The sequence below is a fragment of the Nipponia nippon genome, unplaced genomic scaffold, assembly GCF_047370975.1.
Source record: "Nipponia nippon isolate SJK-2023a ecotype South Korea unplaced genomic scaffold, ASM4737097v1 scaffold_10, whole genome shotgun sequence".
Taxonomy (NCBI): Eukaryota; Metazoa; Chordata; class Aves; order Pelecaniformes; family Threskiornithidae; genus Nipponia; species Nipponia nippon.
In genome coordinates, this window is record NW_028262291.1 from 1,374,284 (window position 1) to 1,401,295 (window position 27,012).

The window sequence follows — 27,012 nt, forward strand, 5'->3', positions numbered from 1 at the left end:
GTGGGATTGTAGCCTCGCCTATTTGCCAGGTCCTTCAATACGATCACAGCGGGCAGGACAGATGGTGGGAGTCAGCAGGATGCTCTCAGGGGCTGGGGGGCTGTCTGGAGCACAGACACACGTATCTCAGTGCCGGTGCTCCCTTTGCTCTCGTGTGGGTACAAGCAGACTTAGCTTTGCGGGACAGTCCGTCAAACAGCTTTCGCCAGCGTGACATTCCCGTATGAAAACACTCAGCAGCCCTAACAGACAGCGCTGTGTTGTCCTGGGAAGTTTAAAAGATAACATCATGTGGTCGCCAGCTAATGTTTCTAACTGATGCTTTATGTTACTTGCTGAGGCTTTTGCTAATGTAGCATTTCTGCCTGACCCATCCAGTCGGCAGGGGCTACCTGCACAGACAGCAGCACCCTCACCATATCTGCGCCCTCCCGCCCCAGGCAGGGCCCCCGGGCAGCGTTTCCATCACAAATATTTCACCAGCGCCCAAGGCCCGTAACCTACTTGGTGCAGGGACTTCCCTCGCCATGTCCTCGAGCACTTCACCTGCGCTGCAGAATGAGGCCATTCCCCGCCACCACCTTTGGGTTGACTTGATGGGGCATGAGGGACCACTCTGCACGTTGGCATCGTGCCGGGTGGTCCAACCCGGTCAAGAAACACTTTAGGCTACAGACATTGAACCTTATTTGACCCCTTTTTGTGACACATCGGTTAAACCATCGGTATCAGTACTACGGCTCCAGGGAGGAAAACATGTTTCAATACCAGCTTGTGGGCACTTCAGAAGTCCCGTCACATCGGGCAGATTTCAGTGGGATGACTGATGGAAACAAAGCCAAGGTCTGTTAGAAATGGGTTAGAGCATGCTAGGAAAAAACTTACTGTTACTCCTAGGTAGCTTGTCAGTTTTTAAGGCTTGAGGGTTTTTGCCGTGTTTTTCTACTATTGTTCCAGAAAAAAGCTGTTGCATTTTGCCCAGCATTCCTCCGCCGCTACAATCACATATTCCAGCAGCCTCTGATACCAACAAACCTTCTCCAGCTCGCTCTACCTGATCGCAGCCTTAAAGGTACTCTTGGGCCCATGATGAAAAACACTCACAAACCCTAGATGCTGCTATTGTTATTAACAGTGATTACAAAAATAGCCCGAAAAAAAGACGCTAGTATTTCGCGTTTTCAAGTTGTCCAATCTTCACGCAAAGCCCAGAAGTTTTCACAATCCCTTTCCATTTGCTGTAAGAACAAAAATGTATGACCAGAGCAGACAAGGGAGAAGTATTCCTGATAAAAATAATGTATGACAATAGTAGTGATCGGCCCACAGAGAAGAGAGCTATTATTCTTTCCCCTCCCATAGAGCTTCTCCACCCTTCTAATGCTGTAGCTCCCTCTTCAAAGAGACTCAAAGAAAGCCAAAACAATGTATGGCCCGCTTCCATTTGCTATAAAAGTACAGAAATGTAGCACAGACAACAATGCCAGGCTCCTCTCACGACTCTCTGTGTCTTCGGGAGGATATTTGACCTCCAAGGATAAGACTGTCCGGAAAGTCAGGGAGTGAGATTTCCTTTGCTTTAAAGTACAATGCGACTTCACCCACCTCGATGTCCTTCAGCACTGACTTCTGCTGGCCTCCCTAAGGCGCTCCGTTTCAGCACATGAGATCTCCTGGCCTGGGACAGGTCACGGCGCCAGGCTTTAGCCAGGCAGTTAAGCTTCCCCTGTTAAGTCCCCCAGCATAAGTGTAGTGCTGCCGTCTGACCCCGCAGCCAGAATTTGAGCCTGGCTTAGCTGCTGGAGCCCCTATCCCATTAAACACCACATAGAAGGCTGAGCTGGCTTGCTTGGTGACCCACGGAGGAACACTGCCCTGCACCATCAAAAGAGTGGGTGATGGTCTCGAAACTGGATTTGATAAGGCTGAGTCAAAGGCAATCCCTGCACAGCCACACATCGCAGGGCTAAATGTGCCTCTCGCTTCCCTTCTTACGCGTGCTCGCCCCGCTGGGGAAGGAGGAGAAAGCAGCCGCACCCTGCAGGGAGATAAGAGGGAGATCAGGAACCCTCTAATCAGGGAAGCTGTGCTGAAATGACAGCGGGGAGAAGATGACGTCTGCGACAGAGGTTGCAGCTCTTAGGGATGCCCTCTCACAGGGAGGGGGAAACCTGGGGAAAGCCAGCCGCTTGGCCACAGCCTCGTCTCTCACGTCTTATCTCTGGCTCCATCCACATTTAGAGGTGAAGCACTCTCAGCCCTTTCTTCATCTTATTCAAGTCCAGTTGTCTCTCAATTTAGCAAAATCATTATAAAGTCTCCAACCCCTCAGAAACGTGCCCCCCCCCCCCCCGCCAGCTAGGTTTCAATTAATATCAGGCAATTTAAACTGAATTAAAAGCTCTGGCGCGAGGCTCTGTCCTGGTTTAACTTGGCCAGCATCCCCACACCCTCATTTCGATTAACACAAGTTTAAACGCAGACACAGCCCTTAATGCAGCTAGGCAAAGGTTAAATAACGAAAACAGCACGAATAAATAAAAAGAAGGGAGCCCAGCAGGATAAGGACCCGCTGACTTGGCAGGCGCTCGCATTGCTTCCCGTTTCATGCCCTCTTTCGGATGCAGGCACCCTGGAAGCGAGGACAACCTCCCACTGGGCGATGGGAGGGGGGACCCTGGGGTTTACTGTCAGGGTATAAATGGGACTGCAAGCGGCACAAAACCTCTCTGCTGTTTCGGGGGTGGCGGCTGTTCCCGCTGCATGCTTCAAGCAGCGCGTTGGCAAGTCACTCTGGCACTGGGGGTCCAGCGGCGTTGCCACTAGCCGAGGTACCTGGTAGCTTATCCTGCCTTGCTCTAGGGAGCCCAGCTTATCCCGTCACTACTTTCTTATTAACTACCATGAGATAAAGAATTGGGTTATTTTATGGCTGGTCCCTCTTCACCCATGAAGCTGAGCAGCGACCTCTGCCATTGCCATGGGGTCTGCTCCCCTGGCAGCCACACAGGGTTGGACCAGATGGGTTCCTCTAAAAGCAGGAGTAGATCCCCCAAAGTCTGTCTTTTAGATAGAGCTTGTGAAGGAGAAACAAAAACTAGGGTGACCATGTCTGCATCCCGGGGTCCTTCTGCTCTTTCACAGCTGGGGCCTGGGAGCAAGCTCTGAACTCCACAGGCCAAACTCGGCACCACTTACCCACCGGAGTAACCTGGATTTCAGTCCATTAAGGACACGGCCCTGGGGCAGTAAATGGAAGGGAGCCAGAAATATTACATTAATATGCAGAAACATTCCCAGCTATGATCATCAGCCATGGGACCAAAGTGATCAGATAGTGTAAACAGACCAGAGCTGAGTTTATGAGAGCACATTCCCTTTTCTAGGTATCTTATGCTAATGCACACAGAGATCTGGGAGATAGGAACAGTTTGAGGACTGTAAAAGGAAACCAGCAGACAGCTATTAACAGAGGAAAAATTCACAGGTACCCAAGCTTGGGCACAGGGACGGGTTTTATTACACTCAGAGGGGTTGGCAGAACACCAAGTTTCGATTCTAACGTGTATGAATTTATATCTGCATGTGTGCGTGTGCGTGGACTTTAGTATCAACCACAAGAGAGACGAAAAAGGGAGAATTTAACATGCTAGCTACAAAATGCACTTCAAAGTCATTTCTAACAGTGTCTCAGTGCTGAGGAGTGTTACTGCGACACAAGGCAGGCTGAAAGCCGTAAGGCTGAGCCCAAAAGATACCGGGGTCCTCCACACGGTCTGTGCGTACGCGCGCGTGCGTGGCTGTGCCATGGTGTTGGCGGTGTGCCACTCTGCGGCGTGAACAAGCCCTGTCCTTCGCCTGGAGAGCTGCATCGCCACGAAATATCCGACAGGCGTGCGGTCTTGTTACCATCAGCGAGAAAACTCTGTATCTGCCCTCACCTCGGGGTGAAACACACGCAGCAAAATAGCACAAATGAGTATTTCCAACGTGAGGAATAAAAACGGAGGGGTAAGGAATCTGGGGCAGCTCCGCTGACGATACAACAAGCCCTGCAGCAGAGACTGTCAGCCTCCAGAGGGGAAATCCCAGGCGCCAGGGATGGCTCCAGGGTATTCCCCAGGGATTACACACAATTTAGCCTAAGCTCAGTCAAGAAAAACCTTTGCGAGGCAGCTCTGCTGCCTGCCAGGGCCGGCCGCCACGGCACACACCAAGCGCATCCCAAGGTCCCCTCGCAGGAAATCCCACCGAAGGCGATGACTAATTTCTTCCTTCAGGCCAACAATGAGTATTTGAAAGCCATACCTTTGAATTCTGACAACCTTATAACGAGGTGAGCGTGGTCCAACCCAGGCGAAGCAAAAAAGAGGTGCCGAGTGCCCAGCCCACAGGCAGGTGCCCCTGAGCTTTTCAAACCTGAATAAAAAAACGTCAAGACTTTGTCTTGGCTTTCCTTCAACTCATGCACTGGAGCAGAGGTGAATATCTTGGATGCCAATACAAGGCGTCCCCTGAGGTTTTATTATACCTTGTTTTTCCTTCCCTTTTTTTTTTTTCTCCTGCTTTCAGTTCTGCTCTCAGAGCAGTGCCTGGATCTCTCTCACATCTTCTCTCACATTATTTATAATTCTCATCTGAAAGAGGAGGAAAAAAAATCTGTGAACTGAGCCTGCCTGCCTCTCACCAAGCACTCAGCCATTGCAGTAAATTTTTCTCCACCCTTACGCTGCCAGTGGAGCAGCATTCACAATTATCTCACTTTTCTCTACGTGAGCAATACTCCAGTAAGGATACTTTAACAGCTGGTATAGAGTTTAAAATTACCACATAACAAAAGATAATGGCACTATAGGCAGGAAAAATGACTCGGGACACTTAAAGCCACGAGCACGTGGCCACAGGGATCCACGTTTGTTAACGGGCTTTGACAGACCGTAAAGGCAAGGGCCACGTCAGCCCCTGCCTAACTGCAGGCAGGGCTACTTTGCTAGAAAAAGACGTGCTGAAATGCCACAAAGTCGGGGTTTGCCTGGAAGGGACGGGCGAGAGGAGAGAGGTGGAAATAGGTTTCAGAAAGGCATCCTGGGATGCCCAGGTCAGAGCTGTGAGAGGTGTCTGAGCCGCGGGGCAGAGATCAGCAAGAAAACCCCATCGTGCTCACCCGACTGCTCTCACCTGCCCACGCTGCGGCTTGGGCACCCCAAATCAGAGGCGGGAAGGGCAGCACGCACACGGATAAATCGTCTGACGGCGTGTTTTCTACTCACTAACTCTGTCTCTTCTGCTTCTGCTGCAGTTGCCTGTCCTGCGAAGCGACATGAGTCTCAAGGGATCCCTCAGCAGCAACCCTGGCTCATCAAAGTAAGGATCTCCGCGGTGGGCTTCCTCCAGCTCATGGCTGGCACCACCACTCCTTCCCACCACCCAGGGCGATGCTCCCAGCAGTGCCACTTACCCCCCAAGTCCCTGGTGTTTGTTTCACCCTTCCTGGGCACCTCACAAGCTGTGGCCGTAGCCAGCATCGCTGCCTCACACCTCACGTGCCCTGTGGCTTGGTGATGCCAATCAGAGGGACACTGAGAGCCTCTCCACCTGTGGCGTGGGGGCTATGGCAGCCCATGGCGGCTTCCCTATGGAGCCAGAGCCACCAGCTCTCTCCCTCCTTCCTGCACACTCCTGGTCTCTGGAGAGCAGGGTGTAGGTGTATGAGCACCGTGAACCTCCACCTGCCCTCAGGGGGACACGGTGACAGAGCAGAAAGCAGCCACTGGCCACCCACTGGCTCACTGCACCGTGCAGGACAGCCTGACCACGGCGCCTGAAACCCCGAGGTCCTGCTTTGATCTCCCCTGCCAGGCCCGAGCCGGAGAAAACACTGTTATCTCCTGGCTGCACACCCCTACGCACAACCCAGGCATGGGGGGTGGCCCTACAGGGGATGGAACCCATGCTTGGAGACCTGACACCCCAAAACTCAAGCGTTTACACACAATTACATCCTTCCGCATTTTTACATGGGACATGTTCTATGTCTGAGCACCTGCCTTCAAGGAGTACATCTCAAAAGAGTCCATTAATAAGGGATCTTAATCTTGGCGCTTACACTGCCTCGGGTTCAGGTGGACTCAGGTATAATGTGGAGGGGTCTCCATTTACCTGCACGGCTCCCTGTAACAACCCCACTTATCGCACACTGGGAGGCACTGTCCTTAAAACAGCCCCTCCAGAAGCCATGTCCTCCCAGGGGACGCTGCGTGTGAAGGTAACTCTAGTGGGGACAGGCCTCGGTGGGCTCCTCTGTCTCCTGTTTCCAGCTGCTGGGTTTAGTGACACGTGCCTGCGGTGTGGATAACAGCCAGGGTTGCAGAGGGAGCCGCCGGCACGGTCGGACAAGCAAATGCTTTGCCTGGGAATTTGGAGTCATACCACGTCTGACGGAGGTGATGAGGAGGGCAGGGCTGGTCCCTCTCGGGACAGCTGCAGAGCTGCAGTGTGAAAGCAGATGTTAAAAAGATCCAGGACCTGATGGTTTGTTTGTACCTTCTTTCTTTTACAGTGGCAGCATGGGCAGAGCGGACGGAGCCTCCAAGCTGAGCGCAAAGGACCTGTACGGTAAGTCGTGCCCACAAACGCATCTAAGGTTTCCTATAGCAAAAACACCTCTGGAGAGCTGCACGCAGCTGTTGGGGAGTTTTAGGCTGGAACTCAATCAAAGCCACATGAATCCAGACCTCCATACGCAACAGGCTGGCCTGACATGGCAAAAAAACGCACCTTTGTGCCACCGCCTCCCATGCTGGGGACAGCTGTGATTTTGTGAGGACAAGCTACGTAGAACATTGCTTCCCCCACCCATCACCCAGATCCTCTCCAGTTATGTTAGCGAGATAACCTGATAAAGGGCCTAACAAAAGAAAGACTGTCCTCAGCAGGTTAATGATTATCTGCTTTTAACTACTCAGTGAACCACAAAAGCTCCGCTGCCCTTTGGCTCTTTGGAAGTAGAGGGAATTGGTAGGATGGGTGCTTGTGCAGAGCCCCATATGCAGCTTGTTTATAAACCACCCCAGCCCCAGAGGAGCCCATGTGTCACTGGGTGAAGAGCTGTAGAAAACATTTAGGTATCAATAACAGTTATTCCTCATCTTAGCAGCTCTCTTAACATACCCAAGGTGAAGACCTGGCCTGTGGGGTGGGCAGAACAAGCAGAAAGTTGTGTGAGAAGTCACCTCCCTCCGTCACTCCCTGGATAAGGAGATGGGGGTTTGTCTGGGGGAACACTAGCAGTTTTTGGGGAGTCCGAGCCTGCAAACTCTCCCACACGAGAGCTGTCCATTTGCTTGGGTGATGCTTTCATCGGATACGAACAGGCTGCATGTGCCCCTTGTTGGAGAGCTTGTATTTGATCAGAAATCTCCCTTTGCAGCTACGAGGTGAGGGTGGTTTATTTGTCCCTAGGAAGCGACTTTGGCTGCCGAATGGTTTTGGCTGCAGATTTATCAGTGTGGAGTGGCCTGGAGCACTGTCCCACAAGTGCCCGACCTCACCTGGGGAAAAGCGGTCGCTGGTGGGAAGGCGGGGGCTGTAGTTGGTGGATGAAGTGTTAAACAAAATCATTGTTAACTTCGATTAGCCGCAAAGAAGTGAAACATGGGAATAAAGGTAGGACAGAAAGTTGGTGTCCCTGGCCGGGGCTATTTGGGGCCTGGATGCTGCATGATGGGCAGGTGCCAAGTGGGGGCTTGAACTGCATCAGTCACTTGTCTGGAGACGAAAGGACACATGATAAGCCTAGAAAGAAGCGAGAGGATGAGGCGTGGAAACGTTTGGGTGCTGCTCCGCTTTGCACACAGGACTGCTAGTTCAGAGCAGCTCCTCCTGCCTCTAACAGCATCGTTTCTTTCGCTGTGCACCGAAAGCTCCGGCAGATCTGAGCAGGGGCAGAAAGATCATAGTTGCAAGGTGAATAGAGCGCCGCACAGAGACGTGTAAAAACGAAACCAAGAGCTGACGACTGTGTTGGAAACGCGGCACGTGCGCGGGTTAGCCCCCGCGGGCTCCGAACCGTCAGGGTTTCAGGGTGGGAGCTATTTGCGAGCGCAAGGCTGACTTGGGGCCGCGGCACGGCGAGCGGGGACCACCCCGCAACGCCTCCACCGCAAAAGCCAGCAAAGGGAAGGGCTGACAAACTGCCTTTAAAACAAACACAGTTTCTCAAGTCACTTTCAACACCGAGTTATGCCTTTTAAATTTTTTTGCGTGGACACACCCCAAAAGCAAATTTCACCAGGGATGGGACCTGTCTGACCAAATTCCAGCAAACCTTAAATGAGGACCATAAGCCCATGGGCCCAATCCTGAAGAGGAATAAATCAGCTGCCCGTTAGTTCCCCACCACCTCTGAAGCGCAGCCTCAGCTCTGCAGTAATTTACTGCATGAATCGGTGGCTGCTGGCCGGCTCAGCCCAGCACCGCACGAGTACATCCACAGGGTTTCTGCTTGGCAGAACTTGAAACCCGCCCCGCTAATTCAGCGTGCCTTTATCAAAGGACACTCAGCATGCGTTAAACCAATATTTAAATGTCTGGGTCCCCTTCGCACTCAGATCCTCCCTCCCCCAACATTAATTTCTGCTGTGAGCTGGCACATTTGGGGGTGGAGGGCAGGCAAGAACTAAAATTCCCGGGAGAATTATGGTTCATAATGAAACAAATCACATCAAGCGGAGCTGGCCTTGATATGCGATTAAGATGCTGCTAAGGGATGTTTGGAGCTTACAAGACTTTTCATATTTCCATATTTCTCCAGTGTAATCAGGCTGGACCCTCAGCCTGTGAACACTGCCAGGCCTCCAAAGAAATGAGTGCGACGACTCCCAGATTCCCAGCACGCAGACATCTGCTGCATTTAAAGCTCGCTGGGTAACGTACACAGATGCCCCAATGCACACAGATGTCTAAATAGCATTCCCAGGCGAGCGAGGCCTTGGTTTTAGCTTTCTTAAGATGTTTTTTCTACAGTAAAGTGCCTCTCACCACAAAGCAGGTATGGGAGGAAGGAGGGCATGTATTGAACCACAGCTCAGGTACTTGGGCTCTAAATGCTAACCCAGCCTGAGCCTTCATTACTGGCCTAACACGACAGCAGTGCCAGCTCCAGGGACACGACTGCTATCTGAGGGCCAAGGTGTCCCCAGTATCAACAGGGACTTACTGGCAGTATGAAAGCCACCTCAGGTGAGACCCCGGAGAGTGCTATTTAAAAGCACCATGGTGAGGCTGAAGCAGAGCAGCAGCTCCAGGCTGCGCAAAGAAAGCCGACTGGATAGCAGAGGTGGGGGATCTGCTCTGGGGGGTTCAAGGGCGTCGTGTGAAACTCACAGGGCAGCGTGGGTCCGCGCAGGACACGGCCTCGCGGCCGGTGATGGATGGGGAAGGTGGCTGCTCTGGTGTCACCCTTGGCCTGCTGTAATTGCCTTGATCATCAAGTATGTGGTACGCCATTACGTCTTCTTCACTGTGGTGAGCACAGAGGGATGCAGAGAGATAACCAAAGTCACCAGGGAATTCTGCAAAGAAACTGGCTTAAAGCCCTGAGATATTTTCCCCCGGCTCTATCCCTACCAGAGTTGGTCAGAGTTGGATATGCTTTCTAGGTGCTCAGCTCTCCTCGGTGGAGTTTCCTGGCTGTCGTGGGAGCAGGATACTCATCCTTTCCTCCCCCCTTAGCAAAACAGCATCACATTTACTCAGCTCCACATTCTAGAAGAGTCTGTGGCTGCCTGCACAGAGCAAGCCCCGGCTCCGCTGGCAGCAGGGGGAATGGTTGGCACCTATCAAGTTGCCACCTTACTCAATGCACAGCAACCAGCTGAATAAATGTTAATGCATACCATAAATAAATTAAGCTGCTTCTCTGCTTACTGGCATCTGTTCTGAAACTAGATGAAAGCCTGTAGGGGGGAAACCAGTGCGGCTCTGGCAGAAGCCAAGGGAAGGGCTGGAAGGAAGCGTTTCTGCATAGTGCTTCCCACCGCAGGCTTCTGCCACCCCTTTCTGTGGTGACACCCAGCTGGACTTCTGCAGGCGTTCATCTAAGCTGCGTTCACGGTTGATCAGACAGCGCTGTCTCTTGTGATGGATTAGGCAGTGTAACCACGAGAAGCTGCAGAGAGTCGAGGGCAGTTTAACGATTACCGCGGATTTCTCATGGGGCTGTAGGAAGGAAAGGGCTCTGCAGCAGCGTTCAGAGCACCCATTTCTGTTTGGCTACTGTGCCTGTCCCTGCGGTGCTCAGCTGTTTTCCAGCACCCCTGCCCAACTCCTTGGCTGTCTTTGCCTCTCACTTCAAGTGCTGAGGCACAGAAGTGCCTGGCGGATCTGAAACCAGGCTGGCCCCCAGCAGGGCCGCAGAGCAGACGGCTGGGACGCAGAGGGGCACCGCAGGGGTGCGAGACACCAGCCTGGCAGGAGGGCAGTGCTTGTCCCACATCCAGACCCGTGAGACCCAGCCAGCTGGCTCCAACCTGCCCACCCCATCCTCAATACACTCATTTCTGGGAAAAACCCAAACTTGTTGGGGTACAGGGCTGGAAAAGGGATTTTGGAGCGAGAGAAACTGCCTGTGGCTTGAGTTAGGCTGGAGAAACGTGGTGCTGAACAGCGGCAGCCTGCGAGGCGCGATCACTTGACACTGCACGCCCCCGTAACCCAAGAAAGGCTTCGGCGCTGTAACAGGACACGGGGTACGAACACAAAGAGAAGAGCCATTCCCGCCTGCCCGGCGTGGCCCTGGACAGGTATCAGCTGCCTGGGGAGCCGCAGGGAGAGGAGACTCCACCGGCACCGGCTGCCACCGGCAGAGGCTTGGCAGAGGACGCTGGCCCTGGCTAGGCAGAATACGCTGATGGCGAAGGAGTAAATTACACTTAACAGTCACGAACCAACTCCTAGGGGGTCTCCACAGACCTCCCCTGTCTCCTAACAGGGCCTCCAGCGCCCAGCCACATGGGGAGGTCTCTGAGATAAGACTCGCCCCCAGCATGGTCCCCAGACCGGAATTCCTTGCCGCCGGCTCTCCCACACCGCGGGTGAGCACAGCGTGAAGCAGGGCCTCGGGGTCTCGGCTGTGAGATACCCATCACAGACAAGAGTTGTGCCAACTCACCAACAGCCCCGAGAGCAGCACGACAGCAACATTGACTCAAGACAGTCTTGCTTTCCTTAAAGCTGCATCGTAAATGTGCATTTACTATTGATGGCTCAGCAGGATGACCAACAAAAGGGTCATTATTTACTATTAGTTATAGCCCGCCCAAACCACAAGCTTGTTAATTATTTCAGGTGGAGGCCACGTGGCAGTCCCACAGTTACCAATAGCAGCACTGAGGTGCTGTTCTTTCCCCATGGCCCTCTAGAAGCGGGTTTTGCCCATGGATTTAACACACACTGGCATTGTTTGCAAGGTAGAGCCCTGGCAGGAGTGGTGGCTAGAAACTGAGCTTGCTCAGCCACACAGTTGTGTTGAGAGGACCATGCACATGTCTGAACCCAAGGAGATCTGGGCAGCATCTGAACGGTGCCACTCACCGTCACATCCCTCAGATGCAGATATATCCTCTGTGTCTTTTAGCTAAAAGCTAAAAATGGAAAGCACTTGCATTCCTTGAGACGATTTCTGAGGTTCGATAGCTCGGCGGGAAGGCGAGGTGTTTGGTTTTAGGCACGTCTGACTCGGATGAGATGTCAGCTCGTGCCCTGAAGCATGCCTGCATCACCATCAGTAAAGAAGTGAGGCTGCAATTCTGGATAAAGCAACTTCCCACCTGACTGACTGCACAGCCGTTTGCTTTAAAGCTATCATCCCACAGGAGAGCAAAGTCTCAGATCCAGCAAAGATCAAGACTCCTTGCCGTAGAGGGGAGGAACCCCTGCACTGCCCTGCAGGTTCCCATTTGGGAAATGGCAGGGCGACTGAGGGAACGTTTGCCCAGCGCGGCGGGACAGTAACAGGGAGCCAAAGTGCTCCTGCAGCCGGTGGGGTGAAAGGCAGTGCGGTTTTTCCACGTGCTGTTGCTGTTTGCTTGCCCAGCCCACCACAAGAAAGCCCTGGGCGGTGCTGATCACAGCTCCGAGTCAGAGCAGTGCCTGAGACATTAATTCCCCACCTCCTCCGCTGCCAGCCTTGAATAACTCCCTTGTCCTCCCCTCGGTGCCATTTCGGCTGCTTTCTTCACGTCCCCTTTCCCACCCAAGATTCCAGCTTCAGATTACCCTGGCTCCCCTCCCACGCTGCCTTGTGGGTGACCCTTTTATTCAAAGCCTCGGACATTTAATACTCCAACTGGAAACAGGGCTGGAAGAAAAACAGGAAGCCAGGGTTGCTCTTGGTTCCTGCAGACCAAAACCCAGCGGCAGGTAAGATGAGGGATGTGTAGGCTCAGCCCAGCCCTGACTGGAGCTACTGGGAGGAGCAGGCTCTGCTCTGGGTGCTGCTGGCTGGAAATCCAAGCGGATTTCTTAAATGGAAATGGGTTGTTGGATATGCCCAAGTACCTTGGGAACAAAAGCTGCGTTAGTTAATAGCAACAACGGAAAAAGGGAAACTTTTCATTATGAGTTTTTTGGTCCTCAAGTAAAGCAAATTCATCAGTTTGTTTAATTAAATCAAGATTCCCCCAATCTTACTAAATGTATTCTGACATTCAAAATATGTCATTACCAGCTATGGGAAATTCAGAAAACACCACTTTGGATTGTTTGGTGAAAAATAATTTGGCATATTTCTTCCAGCTCTGGTTGTAAAGGGAAAAAGGAACACCTCTACCCATGAGCTTCCCCTGCAGCTCCTCAATACCCTGATTATCTTCCGCTGAGCGGCCCCGGGTGCCTGCCCAGCAGACAGTAGGCTACTGTACGTACCGCCTTGCCTTCCCTGGCATGCCGGCCACAAACACGCAGTGTTTCTTGATGTACTCAGTCCTTGCACAACCCGGGAGGTGGGTCAGGTTTTTATTTGCTCTGCTAGAGTGGGTTGTGTCTTCAGCTAATAAAACAGGAATGTGAGCGCTTAGGTCTGAGCTAGTGGCAAATATTAAGCGTGCTGAGGAGGAATTCAGCCTCGTGACACCTACCAGCGGCTGCCAACGCGCTATCAGTAAGCGGCTCCCTGCTGCCACGGACCATTCATACCTCTGGCTGCCCCCATCCTCAATGAGAGCCTTTTCATTCACTTCGAGAGCTTCCAGGTCACGTACTAACGTGCCACCCATGAGCGACAGCCGCCCCATGCAAAGATTCCCAGTGTCACAGCCACCGATACAGACGAGCTCTGGCAGTTCAGAAAGTACCATGGTGCTAAGAGGAAAACCAGGGAGCTTGGTGTTTCGTAAGAAGCTGCAAAGATGCTTCCAAAATGGGGCTTTCCCCATGCCGGCTGGCCAGCCGTAGGGAACCCCAAGCAGGGAAGCCTCTGCAACAGCAGAAGCAAGGTACGGACCTGGAGATGCCTCCCTATGGGGAGCTCAGACCCTGCAGGTCTGTGCAGTGCCCAAAACCAGATCCTTGACTGACCCGGCAGAACCTGGAGCATCCTCCCACTCGGTGAGGAAGCGGGAACCTGTCGGATCGGCAGAGCTGCGCTACCGCAGATGCGCTGTCAGGCTGCCAGATCAGATCTGGCCCCGTGCTCAGAGCCTGGGAATGGATGCTGTTTCGTAAGGCTGCTTTATAACGCAGGCCCAGCAAATTTGCATCGCTGCCATTAGCATAGAGAGGCATTTGCTGCTCTGTTTCTCCTCTGGAGGGTTGCGTTCTGACCTGTTGGTTTGGCACAAAGACTCGATCATGCTACACTGCCAAGTTACTATAAACAGCATGTGCACTGCTAGATAACGTATAGATAATATAAAGAATTGGCAAGCTCCAGAAGGCAACAGCCAGGACTTTCCTTAGGCTGTTCTAATGGACGTGGAAGCCAGGGAGGTCTCTAGTGTGATGCAGGGAATCAAGGAGAGGTCCTTGGTCTAGTACTGCCAAAGAAAACAAACCTAACCCGATGCGTCTTTGGTGCCTTACAGAGAGTTTCACAGATGACTTGTCCATCCCCCACGTACTCTGCTGTGCCTTCTGCCCAGCAACGGCTGAAAACAAATACAGGGATTGACGGGAGGATCGGGGAGGCTCCTGTGTGATAAAACGCGCTAATTAATCAGAGAAGGATGCGCACGGAGGCGAGGCTGAGGCCTTTGCAGCTCTGGCGTAACTGGCTGCATTTGTTACGGAGGCACCTCTTTACACCACAACTGACTTTGGCCCCGGCATACAGCAAGAGCACAGGCAGGTTTTTGTTGAGAACAGTTTAAAATGTAAATGGATGGAAAGAGATGGTATCTTGGGACTGAGCTTTGGGATCCTGCCTGTGGCAGCCTGCAACCACCGTGCAGCTCAGCGTAGCACCACAGGCGTTCCCTCTGCCAGCGGCAGGAAAGAAGGGCTCAAATTCCCCTGAAACACCGGGAACACGTAGCGTCACGGCAGTCCTGAGACCTCCTGCCCTCTCGCAGACACTTAAGAAAATGCAAAAAGAGTAGAAAAAAAAATAATGCTATAACCCACTAACAATCTGGGGAAAGCAGAGCGTGGTGGGAGCACACCCCGTTCATCCCATCTACCCCCTATGCAGAGGCACAAGTGTCCTCTGCACGGAGATGCACGGTCATACAGCTGTATCCCAGCACAGCTGGCAACCATAGGTGCTCTTGTCATACCTCTCAGCTAACATCTTTTGGCTATCTGCTTCAGGGTCAGACAAGCTGAACCCCAGAGGAGCCTGTTTCCCTCCTCTCTGGGCCGATGTTCCCCCCTGTGAATATTCACAGGCCATTTTGGAAGCTGGCAGCAGAGGCAGGGCCCAAGCCCAGGCGCCCGGTTGGGTGTCTTACCCCTGCAACCACCCTTTCTCCCACCCTTGGTACCACCGGTTCGTTGTACTGGGGATGCTCTGCCCTGCTGGCTTGGCAGAGGCCGTACAAGCCCGCTTCTGCCCTCCTTTGCACTGCTCTACATCCCTAGAGACTTTAACCCAGTTATTTCAGAATTTATCCCGCTACCGATCTCTTGTGCACACAATCCGTCAGGCCAAAGGGAGTGTTCACAGCCACATCCTAAATCCCTGCAAAAACAAGAGTGTTGCATGGAAATGGGGAGGGAACGTGGCACCAAAGTTGTGGTTTGGCTTCCTGGACCGAGCTGATAACCCCCATCCCTCCAGGCCGTGCATCGATCCTGCTTTTTTTTTCCCCCTCCTCATTTATTACTCTCTTTCATCCCTTCCACTCCTTAACATAAAGCCAAACAGGATGCTGTCCCTTCCAGCCAAGATATTAGCCTTGTCACTGGGATTTCAGCCCAGCACCCAGTTTTGAGTCCTTGAGTAAAATCCACCTTGCTACCTCTGCAGTGGTGGGAGCTTTTTCCATTTCCCCATGCGGCCACTGGTGCCCGTGGGAAACATCATTCCCACGGCACTGTTTATCCCCAAGATATTAGCAATAGACAACATTCTTCAGAGAGCGACTTTGCAGTTTTCCCCACACCTCTGGCTACAAGGCAAGAGTAAAGCTAGCTGGTTAGGAACAGAGCGAACTGAACTGAATTCAGTTAAAGAATCATTTATAGGGTTTTTTTTTTTTTCTCCCCTGCAAGCCGTGTCTTAGGGTTCGCTGGGCCAAATCCTTAGAGGCAAGAGACGAGACAATTTACCAGAGCGTGTGCATGTCCCACGTGGCATCCGCGCTCAAGCCATTCAAAACTTTCTGGATCACCCACGCCATTCATACAAGCCTTTGGGCTCAGCAACGGCACGACTGTGAATTAACCCATCGCTGCTCTTTAGGCCACAGCAGTGGATCACACCAGCCACTGTCCTCCAGACGAGACGGGATCCCTACGCTATGAGGGGTTTTTTTGTTGCCAGACACCCAAAGCAAGGGACAAAACTGCATTGTTTTCCCATCTCTTTGGCTCTCTTGGCAGACAGAAGGGAAAAAGTCCAGTGGTGGTCACTGTGGGCCTATGCCAGCTCTTATCACCTTCAGATGTTTGCTGTACTAGTGCCACAGCCCTGCAGCTCTCCTTGCCCTTTGCAGCCCAGCCCGTGTCATATCCAAAGAGTCAGCCTCTCTACAGCCTCTCTACGCTACAGCCTCTAAAGGGTACAGCAGAAGATAATTCATTTAAACAGAGGTGTAGGTTGGTGTCTAAGCTCTGACTGAAGCTGCCATCTAATTTTGGGAAAATCATCACTATATTCCTGTAATGCTTATGTATCGCATGGGGATTATGCAAATTCTCCGCCTCCTGGGGCCAGGGTCTGGGTTGGATAACAGGATAACACCTTACGGTGCTCAGGTCTTCTCCGTTGCGAGACCCTATTGCAAGACGCTGTAGAAATGCAAAGCATCCGAGCAGGAGAGGTGTCAGATAAACCGGGAGGAAATTAGCTACTGCCGCTAACATGCCAGCGTTCATTCATACAAAATTAAGTAGGTAGAGGACAGGGCTGTGCAGAAGGGCGGTGTGGGAGCTACCCAGGACATGCGACCTGTCTCCTGGAGTCTTTTCTGGCCAAGGGAGTTCACCTGTCCAACCTAAAGGATCCCCCTTGATCCATAGGGTCAAACAGCCACAGATCTCCCTGCAGGCATCATTCTGCGCGTGGCCTATTCGGCTCAGCCCACCACGACCAGAGACAGATTTAAGCTAGGGCAAATAATGATGCATGCACAGAACGGTCTGCAATGTTTCACCACATTGCTTTCAAGTAAACAAACAAACAAAACCTTTTTTTTTTTTTAAAGCACCCACACTTCTCAGACAGATGTGGCCTAAGACTGACTATTTCGTGATTTGCAGCCTGGATCTTCTTCCCGTGCTTAAATCAAAAGCAAACGCTAGGAAAGAAGGAGATTTCAGTGTTGTGGCACCCTGCTGTCCCCGGAAAGCCTGGCTGTTCTCAGGCTGTGTGGTTATGTTTGCAGATGCCAGGAGGAAACACAACAATAAAAGTTTCCGTGGGTGCGGGGACCGGGTAGAAGCCAACAATACAGAAGGGACCTCAGGAGAAGGAACAAGCAGACATCTTAAAGAAAGGGACAGGAAAGAGACGATGCAGAAACACCCCCTTCCTCACCCTGGGCAGCTTCTGGGACTCACTTGAATGGCATCCCCAGACAAAACAAAGGCACTTTGTTCCAGTTCTGTGACTTTTAAAGGTAACGCAGAAATGCCCCCAGGGAGAATCAACAGAGGGAGGGGGAACGCCTGGGGCTTGCTTCGCTGAAAAAGGCTGCAAATGGCCAAAGGGGCCCCTCTGAGCGAGCTTAACCCTGAGCGCAGGCGATGGGTGGGAAGCGGGGCTACGCAGAGCTCTGAGGTTTCGACAGGTCCCCAAGATTTCCAAGGGCTCTTCCAAACATTTTCTCAGAGGTGCATGCCGAGATCTCCCCTCGCCATGACACGCGCAGCTTCTTGAGCTTGGAGGATGGGGCAAAGGCATCGGAGGGGACCCCAGAAAGTCCGTAGGCAACCAGCCACAGCCCTGACCATTGCTACAGCTCCAGGGGCTGTCCTCCTACCAGAAAGCCAGTCTGGTTCTCCTACGAGAAAGCCAGCCTACAGTCTGGTAGGCTGTTCTCCTACCAGAAACACAGACCTACTCCAGCCTCCCTCGGGAAACCACGTCCCCCCAGTATACCTTCCCTTCCTCGGGGACTGCCAGCTCCTGACGGGGCTCTGCACCATTCCTTTCAGGGCTGTAGACGTTTGCCTGCCCTAATGTAAAAACCCTTTGTTTCCAGACCAACCACTTCAGCCTTTTCCATTCCCTTTTAAAAAGGAGGGGACGGGATGTCTTAAAATCCAAATTTGTCTCCATCCCACACAGACGCGGTGTTCTCATTTCCATTAGTGTCATCTATTTACATGAGAAATGCTTGGTGAGGAAATTGAGGTTATTGAGAGAAAAAAAAAAAAGTTCCTCACATCAGACACGAATCCCTGCGGTGTGTTTTGCCGTGTGCCCTCTTCCAGACCTTGCCCCACATTTGAAGTAGGGCAGACTGCAATTAAAACACACAGCAAACAGAAAGTGCCATTGACCCTTCGATGGAAGCCTCAGGTGGGAAGTGGCCATGCTGAAATATTAATTAATTTACTCAAGGTCACTCTGGAAGCTAATGGCTGAGCAGGGAGCTGTGCTGGGTGTTTGAGGTCCTTCCCCCCCCCCGAACTATCCTCGCTCCACCTCCGAGTCGGCGCTGGCGGTGTAAAAGGCACCGGCTCGGAGACCTGCAGTCTCCGTTAACGCCTCTGCCGACGTGCCCACCCATAAATCATTTCTACTTGCGACCAGCAGCCACTTCAGGGCTATCGGGGATTAGCTGCAGAGGCAACGCACGCTGCTGGGTTTTCAGACACAGGCACAGAGATGCAAGGTGCAAAGTACTCGGGAGTCCTGCCAAGCTGATGGCACACCTCAGGCTTAAAGAATGTTAGAAAAATGTTAAAAAGCATTAGAAATCAGCTTCTATCAACGCTTGCCAGGCCCTGAATGAAAGCAGCAGCATTGTTTTTCACGGTCGATGTCTCTGGGCTGTCTCTGTATGTTTAGCATGCTCCTGCAGCCGCAGACAGGTTTGCTACCAGTGCTCAGCCCTGAGTCTTTAGAGAAGTACCCAGAGGAGCTCAATTTAAAAGCTCTTCTCTGCTGGCCAAGCAGAAAGGTGAAATCCCCAAGCTAAATCCCAAGAAAAGGAGCCCTTTTAGGCCAGTGCTTGTTCTGGAGAGACACCTGCTGGCAATGCCCACCGAGCCCGAGCTGAGCTCTGGGACGCGCTCATCCTCCTTCCACTGAAGCCAAGGAGAAATAAAAGCGGAACAGAGATGCAACGGGAACCCAGGGGAAAAGGTTCACACTACCAAGGTGGAACCCAAGGCAAAAGCATGCTACAAACGTGACCCAAGCCCTGTGCCCAGCTCCGCTGCCCCTTGTTCCTGACCAGCATTTCACAGCCCCAAACCAGGGCAGGTCACGGGAGTGAGAGCACGCGACAGACACTCAGTGAAAAAACAGTGCAAAAGACCCGCAGTCTGATATACCTGAGAGGTTTGAGCTTGTTCAACCATAACCAGTTTTTAACTGCCCTACCTGCCAGCTCTCTGATTTTAGGACAGCCAAAGAACCCCCAAATTCCCACTAGGTGTGAGCTAAATCAAAATAACCTGAAACAGGAGCACTCACAGAGGCCAGATAGGTTGGCTCGAAATCCTATCCCATTCTAGGCAGGAAAAATCTAGGCACGAAGCTGCATGTTACACGCAGGGGCACGCACGCTCACGAGGAAGGACATTAGCAGAAACCCTGGCAATCAGTGCCAAGGAGGCATGTGCCTGTAAGATGTTTTAACTCCTGTTAACTCTCTGGGAAAGCAGCAGGTTCAGGCCAGCTTCTCCTTCCGTTGCACAGGACCTGCTGGCAGGAGGTTTAAGCAACAGCTACTCAGGCGAGAAGTGAATACAAGGAGGGCCCCAGGACTAAGCTACAGGTCCAAATTGGTGCTTCAGGGGTTTTTTTCAGCTCTTGTCACAGCAAGATGCTCCGCTTGCTGCATTTACTCCTTGCTAGCACTCTCCTGCATGCAAGGCTTAAAGGAGAACACGTGGCAGAGCTGGCAAATTTCCCCCCTGCCAACCCTCAGGCTGTAATTCAGGAGCTGCCATCCTTCCCAATCCTGACCCTCGTTTCTCCGTACCATTGCTGCAGTCCGCTGTCCCCGTGCAACTGTTTGTGGGACAAGTTCACTCAAGCGAGCTCAAGGAAAGGGACGGACAGTTTCATGGTCCAAACTAGTGTGGAGCAGCAACGGGAGCAGCAGCAGCAGCAGGCGGCAGCTGCTGGAGATGATGTCCGTTTGCAGGAGTCTCGGTGATTCCTGGTAGCTTTGGGGGAGATGTAAAGGACAGGCTTAGTAGATCTTGTAGAAAACAACTCCATGGTTTGGGAGCAACCAGGAGACTGTGCTTTCTTGGGATGACGTGGTCAGAGACCATTTTTGCTGAGATATAGCCAGAAGAGAAGGAAACGGCTGTCAGAGGAGCACTGCTTCACTTCAGTCACTACATGTGCTGACCATGACCGCTTTCCCTTCTGCGGGTGCCCTGTTGTGCCCTCGACCCCCCTGTCCCTCTTGCTGGGCCTCTTCCCACAAACAGACCCAGGGCAGGAGACCGACGGGGTGGGCACCACACACCCCGGCTCCTCTCCCCGACCAGCAGCTTGGGAGTCCCCCCACTGTCACTCCCACAGCAACCACGATAAGAGACCATTAAGGAGTCTGTTAACCAACACGCAAACAACACAAAAGCAGACCAGGTGCTGTTCCCTTCCACTCCCCCTTTGTCCCTGCTCCTGTCACCCACACTCTTCCCTCTTTCGTGGCAATGCACACCCGTCAGGCAACACCCTGCTCCCGTCCCTGCTGAAGGTGGCCAGGGCGCAGGGAGAACCTGGCTGACTTCTCTAAGCGAGCCCACGTTGCTCGCTCCTCGGGGCTGGGGCTTGGCGGCTTCTCTGTCTGCAAAACGACTTGTGCCTCACAACCCCGAGCAGGGAGGCAACACTGAGGGAGACCACGGCCAGACTGGGCACCGAGAGGCCACCTGACAGGAGGAAAGAAAGGGGATAGTAACTTCAACAGCACAATAATAGCAGCAGCAGATAGGAAACAGTCACTTCTCTGTTTTACACGAGGGACGGAGGAAAAAAAGGCAAGAGACCAGCAGTGGTAAAGCCAGAACTACCACTCGAGCTCCTTCAACCCCTTGAGCTGTGCTCATTCCCCCAGAAGGGGAAGGATTTGCACGGAAGCAAACCAGGGAAGCGCTCAGTGCGTAGGCCGGTGTTTGTCCTGCTGAACAAGCTAAAAGGATGCAAAACACTTGCAGTTTCAGAGAACAGCAAAAGGAAAAGTCAAACAAACCCTGTGTCCCTAGGGAGGAGCTACATCACCGGCACCTTCGTTAGGCTGCTATCCTTTCTCTCAAATTACCACCTAAAGGAGCGACCAGACAGAGCCCTGGGTGCCCGTAGCCCGTCCACGTGGGCAGAGGCCTTCCAGGGCACCACGGGGCGGTCACTGCTCCAGCAGACCCTGCTCCTTCCCCGAGCTCCTTCCCACCTCCAGCCCCTTCCAGTTACCGCCCTGCCCTTGCTCTGCTTTATATTCACTTCATTTCACTGCCTGCACTTTGCAATAGACTTATCTTCAGTTTTCCATCTTTTTTATTAAAAAAAAAAAGTCACCTTCTTTTGATTACAAGGAAAGCTTCAGTTTTCAGCAAAAATATTACCAGCATTTCTTGTAAGGCTTTGGGGAGTTTTTCAATTAAAATGGGACATGCTACCAAAAATATAAACTAAAGAAGCATTTGGTAAAGTTTTACCTTGATCTTGCACCACTTCACCAAAAAATCTGGAAACCAACCGAAGGAGTTCCTATGAGGATATTCGTTTTCTAGGTGCCAGCCTCTTCAATGTGAAATTTGTTAAATGAGACCACATGTTCCGTGTTCAAAGAAAAGGGGAAAACAAGAGAGAAGCCAACAGCCCAGAGAAGGCATTAAAGAGAACTTTGAAGTAAACCACAAATAAACTAAGATTAATATAGTCTTCTTTAAAACACGAGGAGCCCTAATGTTTGCTGCGTTATGAGATCTCCTTGGTCGGGACTTGCTACAGAGGCGGGGATATTCTGACACAGGCTTTACGAAGGGTGAAAACAATAAAACTGCCATGGCCTTTCCTAAGGAAAGCAAAGATCAGAGGATGTCCTCTGCTGGTGAGGACGGTGGTTTCAGTTTGGATGCTCCCAGATCACGCTGGGCCTGGGGAGTTACTCCTCTGCTATTCAAGCATAAGGAATTCCCGGACAAGTACCAATTAATCAGCGAGTAAGAGCTGGGAGGGTAAATTGCGATAGGGTTATATTCAATAGCCTCATGAAATACCAAGCAATTTTTTCCCAATTGCTCTTTACTGCTGCTTTCCAGTAAGAAATGCAGGAAGTAATGACGATTTGTTGCCTCATAAAAATATTGTACCAGAAATGCAGGCTCTGACTGGCTGGCCTTGATCCCTGCGGCCCTTCCTATCTCTAACTACAGCCCTCTGCTGCGGCTTGGTTTGCTTTCTCGCGTTCCCTGGCAAAAGCGTCACGGTAGCGCAGCAGGTTTCTCCTGGAGGACGATTCGAAGGGCTGTTATGTCCAAATTGATGGGTTGTGGTGGATTTTGTTCTTCTTGCTACGTGCATGTCATAGCCTTCTGCCAGCCTTCTCAAGCCACTCCTCACCTACCCAGCCCTCTTCCAAGAGCTTCCCTCATCAGTCATCATCTGGGGCTTTCCTTTACGCTAGGTTTAATTTCCTCCGCAAATGGTGCTGACCTCCAGGAATCAACTTAGCAGCAGCATTAAGGGATGTGACTTGAACGGGTGCCCTACACGCCCGATTTGCCAAGCCTTGTTACAAAAGTTAATATTGTTAATATGTTTTATTATTCCCAATACTCCGATTGAAGCGGGAAGCCCAGAGACTATGAGAAAGATTGTAGCACCCCATCACGAGAGCTGTAATTCTCACACCCTGGTATACCGATAGCCACTACAACGAAGGCTTGTTTTCTTCTTTTTTTTGCAGAACAAAGGAAAAAATACTCCAACTCCAACGTCATTATGCATGAGACTTCACAGTACCACGTACAGGTGAGTATGCAATGAAACGTTAAGGGGCTGAAAGGCCAACGTCAGCGATAGACGCTGGTAATGCAATGAGTTTCATTTGTCCTGGACCTTCATTAGGCCAAAGAGGAGCTGGGAACCTTCTTACAATAAGCAAGTGTCGCTGTTCACACCCTGGGAGAGGCAAACAGCAAAGCTGCTTGAAACCTCCTATTTCTTTTCTCCAGTTCCAGCCCCGGCTGCCTGTAGATGAACTTGTCTCCTGAGCTTCCCACCCGGCTGGGTGCACTCACTATTTCCAGCTCCCGGGCTGTAGGACACACTTTCAGAGTTAGCCATCCGCCGTCATTTCCCTCCTTCAGCTGCACTCCCCATGGTCCTGCCAGCCTGGACCCGGGGACTGAGACCACACAAGTCCTCTCAATCACATCTAACACGCTACTGGGGTCATCTGGGCTTCTCACCCCATTCCTTTGTGCACAAAAGGGTAGGAAAGTAAAGAGTATGTGTAGGTGGAGCACAGGAATTTCTTCACCACAGACACTCTGAGGAGATAAACTAAAGGACTATGAGAGCTGCACAAGTCCTGCGACAATTCCTCTCCCAAGACCAACCCCACTCCTTCCCACAAGTCAGAGGTTTCAGGCTGGACTGGATCCCTCTCCCTTCTCTTCTCTCCTCTTACATATTGCCTTCTCTGCCTAAAATCAATACCAGCTCTCCTGCCACCTTTTATTTCTCTGCTGCTCCTCTCCAACTGGGTGCTTTGGAGAGCAGCAGTTGTTCCATCATGGTACGGCATTATTTCAAGTCCAAGGGAATGGACTCTGGTATAGCTCATAGATCCTCCCACGAGGCTACGAACAGCTTTCCGTGGTGCAGCTCTGAATCATGCTCAAATCCTATGACAAAGCCGGGTCCAGACTTTGATGGCTTCTCCCGCATTGTGTGACACAGGCCATCCCTGACCATTTAACTGGCCCTCCCTCGGATCCCAGACGTTTCTTTGAACTGAAGAGTGGGAGGGACACCCACGTTAGACAGACTGCTTTAGGGATGGGGAGAGAAACAGAGACCGGTCACCGCTTCTGCATGTCCAGTGTGCTGACCTGCACCAAAGGCTTGGAAGATCCTGGCTTGTCCCCTCTCCCTTGCTGGGCTACACCTAGGACCAGCGTCTGGGGACATTTTGAGGTCAGCAGCTCTGTCCTCTGGCTATGAGGTGTGACATGTGCTTGGCAGGCCACTGTCTCAGGGACTTGCTGTGGAGCCAGCCGGACTCAGTCGTTCAGCCGGACCCTTTGTGTCATTACAGCCTGCGGATGGGAAATGGTTGAGGAGAAGGGAGGACAAAAATGATCCTTAAAGAATATGAAGTTGGTTTCATTACATGTGGACCTCTGTTCCACTTTAAATTTAAATTGAAAATGGCATATGAAACCATCATTTATCAAAAATTTATTTCCTTTCTGAATAATCAAGATTCAGCAAATTAAAGTGTTGAGTAATTGACGAGAGGAGAATGGGGTAAAAAAAGATGTTAAAAAGACAAGGGAAATTCTGTACAAGGAAACAGCGAATGGAGAAGCTGTTGTCCTTTTTTTCCTCCTTGACATTTGAGGGAGTAGTGGGAGCTGTTGTCCCTCTCATCACCGCGTGCTTCAAACCCTTCTTGATCAGCACAGACAGACAGGTTAAAAACAGGGTTCCCGTGGTGGTTACAGAACTCATCTGCCCAGAGACCACATCGACTATCACCTTTCAGCTCTCCCTCAGCTTCCATGTCCTCTCAAGTAATTCAAAACCCTTCAACCATGATAGGCAGTAAGCCAAATTCATCTCCCAGTGTCACAGACATCCACTTCAAAAAGAGGAGCCAGCCCGGCCGTCCCGGGCCCGGTGATTCCTGGAGTACAACACGCCGGCACAGGCCGGTGGCCTCCACGCCACAGGAGCGGAGGGGCCCGCTTGAGGCTGGACCACTCATCGCTGAAAACGGCAAGGCGAGAAAGGGTCATATTTAGTAGACAGGGCCCTCTCTTCTCTGCTTTAAGACCTCAGTCCAGCAGAGAGCTTAAGTACACAGAAATAAAGGAGCCTGTTCAGTTGCTTAAAATGAAATTTAGACTTTTAAAAACACTTGTTTGGAAAGAGGCCCTGGTTTCCATCAGAGAAAGCAACTCGAAGGCCAGCTGCCCCATCGATGGCCCTGCCAACCATCCCCATCAGTGACTCCGACCAAATAAAGTCACCCATGGAAGCAGAGAAGGGACTTTAAACAGTGACATGTATGTGAATTCTTCGTTCATTATGCCACATGCCACCCATTTGCGAGTCTCTGCCTTGAACTTCGACCAAGGCAAACAGGATTTCAGTGGCAGGCAGTAAGGTAGGAAGAGGGTTCCTCACAAGAGGCATTTTACACCCTGTGAAGTCATCTGTAAGCTGGTCAAAGTTTAACAGCGGACGGAGTCATTGCCCATTCTTACAAAAGCTACGATATTTGAATATCCGTCTGGATGAAAAGGGGTTTTAATGAGATAAATCAAAGACAGTAGCAAGTTTCTCTCCCTCTCACTCCACCAGTATCTAAAGAAAAGAAAAAAATGTTCTAATGAGTCCGGGTTAGACAAGTAGCCTTCCCCTCCATGAAAATTAACTTACTTAACAGTAAACAACAAAGGAATTTATGAAGATTATAAACCTGGCAGTTAAAATAATAGAACAGATAAGAATGCCTGTCATAAGATATAAACCAACTCTCTTCGCTGCTCAGAAAGCAGAGGGCTTGTCACCTCTGCACAAATAATATTGACTTTGCGAATACCTTTTCGTGCACTATTTTACAATTGCAGTAACATACACCTGAGCATGTTTTTCAGATCTGATTGCATGGCTAATCTCAGTTTTCAGCTCAAATACCTGCCAGGAGTTTTATTTAGACAGTGCCTCACCCAATACCTTTGCTTTACGAACACAGGATTGGGTCTTACACTCCGCAGCGATTATCCTCTTCTCTGCTCTTTCCAGTCTTTGTGAATTATCCAACAACCACCTTAACAACAAATTGGTCACCACAAATCCTCTCCACCCCTAATTCCCACCATTGACCACTGCGTTTAAAAGACTCGGCCCTTTCTGCCCGTCAGGGCCACCAGTGCTTTAAATGTGAGCCTTTCCCCCTGCATCCACCTTCTCTGGAGCCGACTGCAACAACGGTTCTTGCCTGTGCTTCCACACGACCATCCAAGGCTCCATGCTCGGAGCACACGGATCCTCCTCGGGTCCACCTGGTCCGTAGCAGACCCCAACGTTCACAGCCTCGCCAAGGTCCCCCCGTAACCTATTTCCACTGTGGGACAGTGCTGGTTGCCTCCCTGGTGCTGGAGAAGGGTCAGCTTTTGCTGCCTCTTAGTCTGCTTCCCGCTTGGCATCTCCCTGGGCTTTTACAGGTAAAAAAGGACTTCCTTCCCAAGCGATTCGCTCATCCTCCTCCGTTCCCCGCTGAGGCACGTGCTGATTGTGGACACTACCCGCTGGGGTATTTAATCCGCTCATGAGCCGAGACTGCTACTGGGCACAGACAGATTTTCCCCCAGCCCTTTCTCCTTCTCGTGTTTTGCAGCTCTTGCTTGCTAGCCTTCTGGGGCAAAGACTGTCGTCTTGTGCCGTGCCACCCCTTGGTCCCTGATACTGTAGCAAAGAATCAGCACCAGAAAGAAACTGCTTGAACCCTAAAACGGTTATGTCCGATCACTGGGAGAAGGCACAAAGACAAGGGATCATAACCTGTCATTTACCCTAATGCTATGGAATAGGGGAAGCAGGGTGAGAGAGTCGTGCTGGCGGATGGGCTATCGATATTCCAGGGAAGAGAAAAGGAGCTGGGACCTGGCCTGATAAGCCTCCTGGCAGCAGGCCCTCGGACTAGCTGTGGCGCAGATGCAGTAGTCAGGCCTGTAACTTGCCCATCCGAAAACCTCCTGCCTTTCTCTCCTGGAGAAAGTTGGTTACGAGAGGGAAAAGCTTCAGCCACTTTCCCAGTCGGGCATGTTCTCCTTCCCTTCTCACCAGGAGCACAGCAGGGCAGCAGAGGGAACAAGGTGAAACGGGACCATTTCCTTTTCTTTCCTGAATTTTTTCCCCTTCCCCTGTTGTCACCTGAAGACGTGGCCTGGCTGTGCCGTCACTCACACAGGGACAGCTGTGCAGAA

At 51.6% G+C, this 27,012-nt stretch overlaps 1 protein-coding gene across 1 annotated transcript in view; it reads left to right on the top strand.

Moving 5' to 3' along the window:
* Positions 1-27,012, top strand: part of EPS8L2 (EPS8 signaling adaptor L2) — a 65,870-nt gene that overhangs the window by 16,324 nt on the left and 22,534 nt on the right. Inside the window, exons 2-4 of the mRNA XM_087740261.1 lie at positions 5,300-5,364; positions 6,560-6,615; positions 22,758-22,822. Coding sequence (XP_087596387.1) covers positions 5,321-5,364; positions 6,560-6,615; positions 22,758-22,822 — 165 coding nt within the window. The 5' untranslated portion in view covers positions 5,300-5,320. The remainder of the gene's footprint in view (positions 1-5,299; positions 5,365-6,559; positions 6,616-22,757; positions 22,823-27,012) is intronic.